Source organism: Scyliorhinus torazame, chromosome 10 (assembly GCF_047496885.1).
Source record: "Scyliorhinus torazame isolate Kashiwa2021f chromosome 10, sScyTor2.1, whole genome shotgun sequence".
Lineage (NCBI taxonomy): Eukaryota > Metazoa > Chordata > Chondrichthyes > Carcharhiniformes > Scyliorhinidae > Scyliorhinus > Scyliorhinus torazame.
The window spans coordinates 141,818,752-141,832,381 of NC_092716.1; the positions used below are offsets into that span (position 1 = coordinate 141,818,752).

The 13,630-nt window shown below is 50.0% G+C and overlaps 1 protein-coding gene across 1 annotated transcript in view; it reads left to right on the forward strand.

Annotated features, from left to right (window-relative positions):
* The window catches only part of chid1 (chitinase domain containing 1), a 234,762-nt gene that overhangs the window by 35,106 nt on the left and 186,026 nt on the right, over window positions 1-13,630 (forward strand). Inside the window, exons 3-5 of the mRNA XM_072518783.1 lie at window positions 1,748-1,880; window positions 9,136-9,180; window positions 10,813-10,919. Of these exons, the coding sequence (XP_072374884.1) occupies window positions 1,748-1,880; window positions 9,136-9,180; window positions 10,813-10,919 (285 nt within the window). The remainder of the gene's footprint in view (window positions 1-1,747; window positions 1,881-9,135; window positions 9,181-10,812; window positions 10,920-13,630) is intronic.

The window sequence follows — 13,630 nt, forward strand, 5'->3', positions numbered from 1 at the left end:
CATAGTCTGTAAGAAGGCATAGACAACCCAATGAAATGGGCAGACACACGAGAGGTGAATGTAATGCAGAGAAGTGTGAAGTAGTACATTTTGGTAGATAGAACAAGGAGAGGCAATATGGGCTGAATGGTAGAATTTTAAACAGAGAGATTTGAGGGCGTAAAGTACACACATCTGAAGACAAGTTGAGAATCCTTTTAAAAAAGAATATGGGCTTTCTCAATAAAAGCAGCGAGTACAAAAGCTGAATCTTTATCAAATACCGGTTAGACCCCACCTGGAATGTTGTGGTTAATTCTGGGTAGCACATTTTAAAACAGATGTCAAGGCCATGGAGACGGAGCAGTGAGATTCCCTAAGATAATACATGGATGAAAATGTTCAGTTATAAATAGGGAGCAGAGAAATCTACTAAGGAGCATTCCTAGTTTTGTATCATCTGAAAACTTTGAAATGTGGACCTATATAGTGTTACGACACCCTGGGCTAATGCGTGGTCGGTTTCAGCCCCACAGACATAGAAGAACAGTCAGCTAATCTACTACTTCCCCCCCCCCCCCCGCCCTTTTACCGTCCCACCTTCTAGCCAAACACACACAAGACAGACACATACACAAGGAGGGAGGGGGAGGTAAAAATAATAAGAGGACTAATATGAAATGGAAGATGAATGTCCTGGCTTCAGATGTTGAAGTTGTTGCAGCAGGCTGTCCTCCCAAGTGCTGGAGTGATTGAAACCACCGTTTGGATTGCTAAAGAAGATCTTCTGGCAGGATCTTCTGGCATGAGCATTCAGTCAGAACTCCCTGCTGTATGATTCCCTCACAGCCTCAGGCCTGTGTAATTCTTATTTGTTTCCAACTCCACCAGAATGACCAACAGCCTTTCTGAGCTAAGAACAGACACGAGAGTTGAAAAGGGATTTTCAAACAACTGACCCTGCCTGCAGCTGATGGCTAGATTGAACTTCTTTGCAATTCAATCTGACTGTAGAGAGAGAATGGTCTTTACTTTGGATCTTCAGACAGATACCATCGGGTAAGGGACAGAGATCAAGGCTGTGACCCTCCAGCTTTGGATCAAAACTAAACTAAAAGCAAAACATCTGGGCTGTGACTCTCCAGCGTCGGATCAAAACAAAACTAAAAGCAAAAATGATTAAAACGAAACTAAAAGCAAACACAGTCTTGCATTAGAACATTCCAGAGAAAACCTTGCCCAGTCAGCATGACCCAGTGATAAGGCCCGGCAATTCAAAATAGTCTAGTGGCCGACAGCCAAGTCCATCAAGATGTCAGACCAAACAGCACATCCTGCTGGAGTTCATTTTTTACATTAAAGGTGAAGTTCACCTTATAGATATCGGTGACTTTTTGGCCGTGTACAAAAATTGAAATAACAGAAATTAACAGGGAAAACAAGGGACAGACGGAGATTAACAGGAGGACCCTTGCAATAGGTTGCTGCTTATATTGCAGCATTTTATTGGATTGACCATTTGCTGAATTTTCTTGTGGGGAACTATTGCCCCACATGCTTCATAGTTGTTTTACAGGCTGATTTTAAATGCTTCAGGAAATTAACAATTGGAATTTCAATCTATAGGTTACTGAATGTTAGCAGTTGAGTGGGTGGAAATCTTACTGCTGGTACACTATAGATGACAAGAAACTCTTTCAGCTGTCATTCAGCACCCTGGTGTCATGTTTCGCATTCTCATACTATCCATTTTGTTTTGATTCTGCAGTGGAACAACCATGGTTATGAAATTACAATGATATTTGGTGGGAAGTTCACCTTCATTTCTCCAGTTTGGCTTCAGATCCAGAGGAAGGGTGTTCAGCTGTACCATGTCACTGGTCACCATGACATCGACCGAGGTATTATCTTTGTTCCTGACTGTGTTAAACTATACTGTGCAGCAAACGCTCTTCCCTTAGCTTTAAACGCACTATTCCCTGCTGAAGCTGCAGTCTGACCACAGTGTGAAGCAGTTGCTTTCTGATTGTATGGCCTGAACCTCAGTCCATCATTGCAAAAATTACAGAAGTGGTCAATCCTGAAAATCCTGTCCCCGAACACAGCAGCTACCACTTGTGCAGTGGCGGAAATATGCCCGAGTCAGGATTTGCACGTTGTGTTTCATGGAGGCAGTTGCTTACAGTTATGTCTGATTTTCGTGAGCCAGGAGTGGTAAACACATGTGCAGATTAGACTTGGTAGGAGGAGGTCTAAACGGTGCAGAGTTCCTCTTGTAGAGATGTGGTACCCTTTTGGTACCTAAACATATGATTCTTCATCAGAGCTAAAAGAAAGGGAATGCAGTAGCTGGAACAGAGTAAGAAGGTCAGTGATGACTGGGAACTCGGAAAGATTGCAACAAAGGTGACGGGACAGAGGAAGTGTCAATGGCAGGAGAAGGTGCTAATAGTTGCAGAAAGGCAAGAGATCAGAATTTGTTGAAATCTTTTCTAGCTCTAACCAATAACTAACCTTCTACAGCTAGAAATCTCACAATACCAGGTTAAAGTCCAACAGGTTTATTTAAAATCACAAGCTTTTGGAGCGCTGCTCCTTCAGCAGATGGACACCCACTGTGCTGTTAGGGAGGGAATGCCAGGATGTTGCCCCAGTGACAGTGAAGGAACAGCGATTATATATAAATGAACGAATGTGTTCAAAAAGAAAAAGTCCGTAATAGACATTTAGAACTTAATTTAATCCCAGGATGGGTCCGGAGGTCTGCCGCTGAGACACCTGTAGCCTCACTCCGCACTCATTCTGGGGCCGGTGCACTGAGACTCTGGCAGCCTCACTCCGCACTCATTCCGCGCAGATTCTGGGGCCGGTGCACTGAGACTCCGACAGCCTCACTCCGCACTCATTCTGGGGCCAGTGAATCGAGACTCCTGCAGCCTCACTCCGCACTCATTCTGGGGCCGATGCACCGAGACTCCTGCAGCCTCACTCCGCACTCATTCTGGGGCCGGTGCACCGAGGCTCCTGCAGCCTCACTCCGCACTCATTCTGGGTCCGGTGCACCGAGACCCCTGCAGCCTCACTCCGCACTCATTCTGGGTCCGGTGCACCGAGACTCCTGCAGCCTCACCCCGCACTCATTCTGGGTCCGGTGCACCGAGACTCCTGCAGCCTCACCCCGCACTCATTCTGGGTCCGGTGCACTGAGCCTCCGGCAGCCTCACTCCGCACTCATTCTGGGGCCGATGCACCAAGACTCCGGCAGCCTCACTCCGCACTCATTCTGGGGCCGGTGCACTGAGCCTCCAGCAGCCTCACTCCGCACTCATTCTGGGGCCGATGCACCGAGACTCCAGCAGCCTCACTCCGCACTCATTCTGGGTCCGGTGCACTGAGCCTCCAGCAGCCTCACTCCGCACTCATTCTGGGGCCGGTGCACCGAGACTCCAGCAGCCTCACTCCACACTCATTCTGGGGCCAGTGCACTGAGACTCCGACAGCCTCACTCCGCACTCATTCTAGGGCCGGTGCACCAAGACTCCGGCAGCCTCACTCCGCACTCATTCTGGGGCCGGTGCACTGAGCCTCTGGCAGCCTCACTCCGCACTCATTCTGGGGCCGGTGCACCGAGACTCCAGCAGCCTCACTCCACACTCATTCTGGGGCCAGTGCACTGAGACTCCGACAGCCTCACTCCGCACTCATTCTAGGGCCGGTGCACCAAGACTCCGGCAGCCTCACTCCGCACTCATTCTGGGGCCGGTGCACTGAGCCTCTGGCAGCCTCACGCCGCACTCATTCCGCGCAGATTCTGGGGCCGGTGCATTGAGACTCCGACAGCCTCACTCCGCACTCATTCTGGGGCTGATGCACCAAAACTCCGGCAGCCTCATTCCGCACTCATTCTGGGGACGGTGCACTGAGCCTCTAGCAGCCTCACTCCGCACTCATTTGGGGCCGATGCACCGAGACTCCAGCAGCCTCACTCCGCACTCATTCTGGGTCCGGTGCACTGAGCCTCCAGCAGCCTCACTCCGCACTCATTCCGGAGGGCTGGTGCACCGAGACTCCTGCAGCCTCACTCCGCACTCATTCTGGGTCCGGTGCACCGAGACTCCTGCAGCCTCACTCCGCACTCATTCTGGGTCCGGTGCACCGAGACTCCTGCAGCCTCACTCCGCACTCATTCTGGGGCCGGTGCACTGAGCCTCCGGCAGCCTCAGTCCGCACTCATTCTGGGGCTGATGCATCAAGGCTCTTGCCTGACTCCGCACTCATTCTGGGGCCGATGCATCGAGGCTCTTGCCTGACTCCGCACTCATTCTGGGGCTGATGCACTGAGCCTCCAGCAGCCTCGCTCCACACTCATTCTGGGGCCGATGCACCGAGACTCCTGCAGCCTCACTCCGCACTCATTCTGGGGCCGATGCACTGAGCCCCCAGCAGCCTCACTCCACACACATTCTGGGGCCGGTGCACAGAGCCTCCAGCAGCCTCACTCCGCACTCATTCCGGGGCTGGTGCACCGAGGCTCCTGCAGCCTCACTCCGCACTCATTCTGGGGCCGATGCACCGAGGCTCCTGCAGCCTCACTCCGCACTCATTCTGGGGCCGATGCACCGAGACTCCTGCAGCCTCACTCCGCACTCATTCCGGGGCTGGTGCACTGAGCCTCTGGCAGCCTCACTCCACACTCATTCTGGGGCCGGTGCACTGAGCCTCTGGCAGCCTCACTCCGCACTCACTCCGGGGCTGGTGCACCGAGGCTCCTGCAGCCTCACTCCGCACTCATTCCGGGGCTGGTGCACCGAGGCTCCTGCAGCCTCACTCCGCACTCATTCTGGGGCCGGTGCACTGAGCCTCCTGCAGCCTCACTCCACACTCATTCTGGGGCTGATGCACCGAGGCTCCTGCAGCCTCACTCCGCACTCATTCTGAGGCCGATGCACCGAGACTCCTGCAGCCTCACTCCGCACTCATTCCGTGAAACACAAATCCTGACCGAGGTATATTTCTGCCACTGCAAAACCTTCCAGCCCAGTCGGTCTGTTCTCCGGCAGCTCCACTCTGCACTCATTCCGGGGTCGCTTGGCCTGACTCCGAGACCACCCTGCCAACCCAGCGTGAAAATCCAAATTTCCAGGGCATTTCCTCGGAGCTCAGAAATATCAGGATTCTGCGTTCCCAACCGGGACGTGTGATGTAGTGGGCCTGAGTTCTGTACACGATGGGTTTACTACGGAGGTTCAGTGTCAGTAGGATTAGAAACCCAGACCACAGTCTGTACAATTGGTGTTCAGCGATTGTTCGGAATGGCGACGGCATGATGGGGGAAGCCTTGGATATGATCTAGAAACTCCAAGTTAATGAATTAATATTGTTCCACACTACGTCTAGTGAATTGTTAGGAGAAGAAAGAACGACTTGCATTTACATAGCACCTTTCACAACCAAAGTCCCAAAGCACTTTATGGCAAATGGAGTATTTCTGAAATGTAGCCATTGTTGTAACGTAGGACAACCAATTTACACTCTGTGAGCTCCCACAAACAGCAATGTGATCGTGAATTGATAACTTGATTTTCATAATCTTGATAGGGAAACAAATATATTGACCGGGATATCAAGGATAACTTCCTGCGCTTTCTCGAAATAGTGCCCTGGAATTTTTTGGAGCCACCTGACAGGGTTTACCATCTCATCTGAAAGGCAACACCTCTGACACTGAAGCACTCCCTCAGTATTGCACTGGAGTGGCAGTCAGCCTTGATGTGTGTACCGTAGTTCTGGAAGAGCACCTGAGCTTGCAACCTTCTGACCCAGAGGTGAGATTGCTGTCTACACACCCATAGTCATAGAATCATGGAATCGTAGAATTTACAGTGCAGAAGGAGGCCATTCGGCCCATCGAATCTGCACCTGCCCTTGAAAATGGAAATCGCTTATTGTCACGAGTAGGCTTCAATGAAGTTACTGTGAAAAGCCCCTAGTCGCCACATTCCGGCGCCTGTTCGGGAGAGGCTGGTACGGGAGGCTTGGAAAGAGCAGCCTACTTAAGCCCCACACCTCCATCCTATCTCCGTAAGCCAGTAACCCCACCTAATCTTTCGGACACTAGGGGGGCAATTTAGCATGGCCAATCAATCTGCACATCTTTGGACTGTGGGAAGAAAGCGGAACACCCGGAGGAAACCCACGCACACACGGGTGAACGTGCAAACTCCACACAGTCACCCAAGGCCGGAATTGAACCTGGGTCCCTGGAGCTGTGATGCAACAGTGCTAACCACTGTGTCACCGTGCCACCCTTATTTAAAAAAACTACTCCGAACTAAATTACTGACTACCCTGGATTCAAGGGCAGACTTTCAAATGCAGACTTTCAAGGTGAAACATCTGATCCACGGAGTCTGTGTGTTGTCTGTCGGGCCCAGTATGTATATTGAGGTACCTTTTGTTCTGTGCTTGGAAGTGAATACTGGTTTGTACAGTCTGTTCATCTTTCAGCCTTTCAACTTCTATCTATTGGGCAGTGTTCTGCATTTACTGTTTCTTGGCTTTGATTTTGCAACACTGCTTCTCGTGGTAAAAATTAAATCCCAGGCTGTTGATACCAGCATTAACTGGGAGCAGATTTCCTGGCTGTTTTATAGGATCCAAGTCATGTATCAGCCTAGGAAACTCCATGGGGTGATGGAGTTTAAGTTGAAAATCTCCTTTGAAGAAATTCAGCACAGGTGTAGGGGGAGACGTTTATACCCTTGTTGCGATGTTGCATTTAAACCACTAGATGGTAGTTCTGTGTTGCAGGACTGCTTCAGGGCTACAACCCTTAACATTGCCTGTACAATATACTTTGTAAAAACGCATTAAAGAATGTACTTTTTGAAGCATAAAATGGCTTCTGCCCTGACTAATCTTTTGCCTTCACTGCATCTCTGAGGTTAGTGATTTTATTTTTGGCAAACCTCTGCCACCAGCAATAATCTCTAGGCTTTCATTATGTGGAGAAACTGAGGAAGCGATAGACTGATGTCTGAAGCTGTGTTTCTGTGATCCTCATGTTAATGCCTTGATTAACCTTGGAAGTGAGATTTTAAGGTACAAGGTTTTCCTGTGGCATTGTCAGAAGTAAGAGTAGCAAAAAGAAATTGAATATGGTTTCCATTTTCATCATTAATAATCTACTAATTCCAGATGATGGTGTATTAATTTACATTCTTGTATTCGTAAAATTCCTGCATAAGCACTGCTGCTTTTTCAACTCCCAATGTTCACTTTGAGGGTGGGAGGGGGGGGGGGGCAGGGTGGGAGGGAGGGGAGGGGGGCAGGGTGGGAGGGAGGGGAGGGGGGCAGGGTGGGAGGGAGGGGAGGGGGGCAGGGTGGGAGGGAGGGGTGGGGGCAGGGTGGGAGGGAGGGGGGAGGGTCAGGGTGGGAGGGAGGGAGGGGGGGGCAGGGTGGGAGGGAGGGGTGGGGGCAGGGTGGGAGGGAGGGGGGAGGGTCAGGGTGGGAGGGAGGGAGGGGGGGGCAGGGTGGGAGGGAGGGGTGGGGGCAGGGTGGGAGGGAGGGGGAGGGTGGGAGGGAGGGAGGGGGGGGCAGGGTGGGTGGGAGGGAGGGAGGGTGGGAGGGGGGGCAGGGCATGGTGGGAGGGGGGGCAGGGTGGGAGGGAGGGCAGGGAGGGGGGTCAGGGTGGGAGGGGGGGCAGGGTGGGAGGGGGGAGAGGGGGGGCAGGGTGGGAGGGGGGGGCAGGAGGGGTGGGCAGGGTGGGAGGGTGGGAGGGAGGGGCAGGGTGGGAGGGGGGGCAGGGAGGGAGGGAAGGGGGGGGCAGGGCGGGAGGGAGGGGGGGCAGGGCGGGAGGGAGGGGGGGCAGGCGGAGGAGCTACTGAATGCAGACAGTATGGAAAAAGGGAATTGCGGGGACATATACGGACGACTTTTAGAAAGGGCGAGATTACCACTGGACAGAGCAAGGCAGAAGAGGGAGGAAGAGCTAGGGATCAATGCTCTGGAGCGAAGCACTAAGGGCCAATTCCACCTCCTGCGCAAAACTAATCCTCATGCAGTTTAAAGTGGTGCACAGAGCACACCAGACAAGAACTCGGATGAGCAGATTCGTCCCGGAGGTGGACGCCAAATGCGAACGGTGCCAGGGAGGCCTGACCAACCACGCCCACGTGCTCTGGGCATGCCCCCAGACTTACCTGGACAGCCTTCATCAAGGCGATGTCGAAGGTTGTAGGGGTGAGGGTGAAGCCGTGCCCGAGAGTGGAGGTCCGGTATCTGACCAGCCAGAACTTCATATGGGTAAGAGGGTTGATGCCCTTGCCTTTTGCTTCCCTAATCGTCCACCGGAGAATTCTACTGGGTTGGCAATCAGCAGCACCACCCACAGCTGTAGACTGGCTGCCAGGCCTGTCGGAATTTCTCCATCTGGGGAAGATCAAGTACACTATCCGAGGGTCAGACAATGGCTTCTGCAAAGCATAGGGACCATTCAACAGCCTGCTCCAGGACTTGTTTGAAGCCAACAATGTATAGGGGGGGGGGGGGGTCGGCGGGGGGAGTCATGGGAACCATCAGCACCACAGAAAGCAGACAGGAACGGGGGGGGGAGGGGTGGCGGCAATGGTTGGAGACCCAAGGAAACGCCAGGAAGGAATCTAGTGAGAGGCCAACAGGGAGCCAGAGTTCCCCCCAGCCACCCCAACACACACACTAAGCTATAAGAACAAAAAAAGCGACAAATAAACCATCTGTAGCAGAGGAAAGAGCCTAAAAGAGGGCCAGAAAATAGTAGAAAAGGGACGGGGGGGTGGAAAATAAAGTTGGGGGACAAGAGGGGGACCCAAAAAGGAACAGCATCTAAATTGTAAATAATAACCGTTTCAGTCATCTCCTGTACAGTGTAAAAATGTAAACTTCAATAAAAAATATATATTTTAAGAAAATAAGTTACCCTTGTTAGTTGCTAATAAACACTCTGTTCTTCACGACTGTCTACCTGGCATTGCCTCCAGCCACCACAATCCTAAATCATTCCTCTGTTATATAAGTTGACTAACTTCCTGAAGGAGGAGGCTTGGTTAAAAGGGAAATTGATCTGCTCTTAATGCTTGTTTTGATAAATCTAATCTTACTTGTGTTATTGGTGAACAGGCTGGATGAAGAGCGTGAGGACAGAGTCCAAAGCTGTCCGTTTTGGTGAGTAACGTAGTTTTTGTTTCAGTTTCATCGCCCGGTCTGAATAGTTTTCTGCTCTACGTTGCTGCACTTGCACTAATGTAATCATCTTCTCCAGTCTCTCAAACTTAAAATGAGTAATACAGCACATTGCACTTGGACTCCCTCCAAATACGCTGTGGTTCTATTTATGCAGTTGGTGGGTCTGGCTGATCCTGTTCATGACACACTGACTGGGCCTGTAGAAGAGTAAGGGGATAACTAGTGTTGTGACAAGTTAGCAGGGCCTTTGATGTGAGGTCAGAAAGTGTTAGTGGGAGAGGATAACTGATGTCTCGTACAAAAATCATGTGCCTGTTAGATAGAAGTATTGAATACAAAAGGCAAGAAGAATAAGGAACCTTAATAAAGCTCATTTAGGCTGTAGCGAGGGTATTGTGTCCAGTTCTTGGACTTGAGAGGGTGCAGAGGCAACTTAATAGAACAGACCCTGGATGACAGATCTTTAGCTACAACGTTAATTTGGCGAAACTTGGGTTGTTCTCGAAGCGAAGGAGATTGAGGAGTTCGACGTGAAGAAGATAATGGCAGGTTTAGATAAGGCAGCCAAAGTAAAGCTGTTCCTATTAGCAGATGGTATAAAGACTGGGGAACACACCCTTTTAAGGTTTTGGGCAAGAGGTGCTGGGGGGGGCGTTGATGTGAGGAATAAGGTTTTTAAGCTGTGGGGGATGGTCATGACCTGGAATTTGCTGCTTCCAATAGTTTCAACAGGAAATTAGATGGACACTTGAGGGAAATAAACTTGCAGTAACATGGGAATAGAGTGAGGGAGTGAGGCAATAAACTGACTGGATTGATAGACAGCACAGACTTAATGGACCAAATGGCCTCCTCTGCCATAATGACTCAATACCTTTTGTGTTGTCTCAGGGGTTCTGACATATGTCTGGCATTGTGAGTTGTTCGAGGGGATTCCTTTTTGTTGGAAACATAGGTTGCTTGATTGGATAGTATTCGAGCCAGATGTTTCAATAGAAATTGGTGGTGGGAAATGCAAAGATTCGGAGTGAAAATGGTTTGTTTCTCTCTTCATGCTAATTCTCCGAAACTCTCATCAAATTTCACCAGATATCTAAATCTGCTGTCTCCTTTCTGCCCTGTATGGTTTGCGTTTGTGACTTGTGGAGGTGAGAACTGGAAAATCTCTCTCCATCCATCCTGTCCCACGGTGAACATCTTCCCGTTGCCGATCCCCGCAAATAACGACCCAATTCTCTCTGACAATTCGTTCCACCCCTTCACTACCCTCTATGTTAAGCATTTTCTTTATTCTAAACTTGAACCCACAGCACTGGTCCTGTGGTTTGTGATAATCTGAACCTTACTATCGGTTCAGTTAAACTACTTGCTTAAGAATTCTGAAGAACATTTCTCCCCAGCTTTCTCCTCTCCAATGCTAACGGTTTTGCTTTGTGGCTGATGAGCGCACATCCGTTTGTTTGACCTTTCCTCTACTGGTTTCAATAATTGACTATTCTTGTTGGAGTATTAAATTGTACACAGCTCTGTGTGGCTGTGCCAGCATCTGTACGGTTTCTTTTGGCTTTATTTGATGGTGATCTTGTTTTTCTCATTCTATTTATCTCTCAGTTCCTCGAATTTTGTTTGATTCCTGGACATACCGTGACTATGAAAGTCTTTTTAATAGTGAGGATGAGATCGAGGAGCTGGCGGAAGCATTGGTGCACACAGCAAAGGTCAGTCATTCCCCTTCGTGGCCTGTGCTTCTTTCCATTATTCCTTCATTAGATGTGGGCATTGCTGGCTCAGCCAGCATTTATTTGTCCTTCCGTAACAGCCCTTGAGAAGGTGGTGGTGAGCTGCTTTCTTGAACTGTTGCAGTCCATCTGTTGAAGGTACACCCACAGCGCAGTTGGGGAGGGCATTCCAGGATTTTGACCCAGCGACAGTGAAGGAACAACAATATATTTCCAAGTCAGGGTGGTGAGTGGCTTGGAGAGGAAACTCCAGGTGGTGGTGTTCCCAGGCATGTTGCCCTTGCCCTTCTAGATGGTAGTGGTCGTGGGTTTGGAATGTGCTGCCAAGAGCCTTGGTGAGTTGCTGCAGTGTATCTTGTAGTGGGTGCACACAATTGCTACTGTATATCAGTGGTGGAGAGAGTGGCTGCACGCGGGCTGCTTAGTCCTGGATGGTGTAGAGCTTCTTGAGTGTTGATGGAGCTGCACTCATCCAGGCAAGTGGGGAGTATTCTATTACACTCCTGACTTGTGCCTTGCAGATGGTGGGCAGGCTTTGGGGGGCCAGGAGGTGAGTTACTCATCGCAGGGTTCCCAGCCTCGGGCATGCTCTTGCAACCATGGTATTTATATGGCTAGTCCAGTTCAGCTTCTGGTCAATTGTAATCCCCAGGATGTTGATAGTGGGAGATTCAGCGAAGGTAATGCCATTGAATGTCAAGGGGCGATGGTTGGATCCTCTCTTGTAGGAGATAGTCATTGCCTGGCACTCGTGAGCCATGAATGTAACTTGCCCACTTGTCAGCCCGAGCCTGTATATTGTCCAGGTTTTGCTGCATTTGGACACTGACTGCTTCAGTGTCTGAGGGATCGGGAATGGTGCAATCATCTGCAAACATCCACACTTCTGAGCTTATGATGGAAGGAAGGTCATCGATGAAGCAGCTGAAGATGGTTGGCCGAGAACACGACCCTGAGGAACTCCTGCAGTGGTGTCCTGGAGCTGAGATGATTGACCACAACCATCTTCCTCTGTGCCAAGTATGGCTCCAACCAGCATAGAATTTCCCTCCTGATTCCCAATGACTCCAGTTTAGCTAGGGCTCCTTGATGCCATATTCGGTCAAATGCTGCCTTGATGTCAAGGGCAGTCACTCTCACCTCACCTCTGGCATTCAGCTCTGTTGTCCATGTTGCAGGAGTGTACCGGCAGGCAGAAAGGTGGTTTAAAGTGCGTCTTCTTCAATGCCAGGAGCATCCGGAATAAGGTGGGTGAACTTGCGGCATGGGTTGGTACCTGGGACTTCGATGTTGTGGCCATTTCGGAGACATGGATAGAGCAGGGACAGGAATAGTTGTTGCAGGTGCCGGGGTTTAGCTATTTCAGTAAGCTCAGGGAAGGTGGTAAAAGAGTGGGAGGGGGGCATTGTTAGTCAAGGACAGTATTACGGTGGCAGAAAGGACGTTTGATGAGGACTCGTCGATTGAGGTAGTATGGGCTGAGGTTAGAAACAGGAAAGGAGAGATCACCCTGTTCGGGGTTTTCTATAGGCCTCCGAAAAGTTCCAGAGATGTAGAGGAAAGGATTGCAAAGATGATTCTGGATAGGAGCGAAAGCAGCAGAGTAGTTGTTATGGGGGACTTTAACTTTCCAAATATTGACTGGAAACGCTATAGTTTGAGTACTTTAGATGGGTCCGTTTTTGTCCAATGTGTGCAGGAGGGTTTCCTGACACAGTATGTAGATAGGCCAACGAGAGGCGAGGCCGTATTGGATTTGGTACTGGGTAATGAACCAGAACAGGTGTTAGATTTGGAGGTAGGTGAGCACTTTGGTGATAGTGACCACAATTCGATTAGTTTACTTTAGTGATGGAAAGGGATAGGTATATACCGCAGGGCAAGAGTTATATCTGGGGGAAAGGCAATTATGATGTGATGAGGCAAGACTTTGGATGCATCAGATGGAGAGGAAAACTGCAGGGGATGGGCACAATGGAAATGTGGAGCTTGTTCAAGGAACAGCTACTGCGTGTCCTTGATAAGTATGTCAGGCAGGGAGGAAGTGGTCGAGCAAGGGAACCATGGTTTACTAAGGTAGTCGAAACACTTGTCAAGAGGAAGAAGGAGGCTTATGTAAAGATGAGACATGAAGGTTCAGTAAGGGCGCTCGAGAGTTACAAGTTAGCTAGGAAGGACCTAAAGAGAGAGCTACGAAGAGCCAGGAGGGGACATGAGAAGTCTTTGGCAGGTAGGATCAAGGATAACCCTAAAGCTTTCTATAGATATGTCAGGAATAAAAGAATGACGAGGGTAAGAGTAGGTCCAGTCAAGGACAGTAGTGGGAAGTTGTGCTTGGAGTCCGAGGAGATAGGAGAGGTTCTAAATGAATATTTTTCATCAGTATTCACACAGGAAAAAGACAATGTTGTCGAGGAGAATACTGAGATTCAGGCTACTAGACTAGAAGGGCTTGAGCTTCATAAGGAGGAGGTGTTAACAATTCTGGAAAGGGTGAAAATAGATAAGTCCCCTGGGCCGGATGGGATTTATCCTAGGATTCTCTGGGAAGCTAGGGAGGAGATTGCTGAGCCTTTGGCTTTGATCTTTAAGTCATCTTTGTCAACAGGAATAGTGCCAGAAGACTGGAGGTTAGCAAATGTTGTCCCCTTGTTCAAGAAGGGGAGTAGAGACAACCCCGGTAACTATAG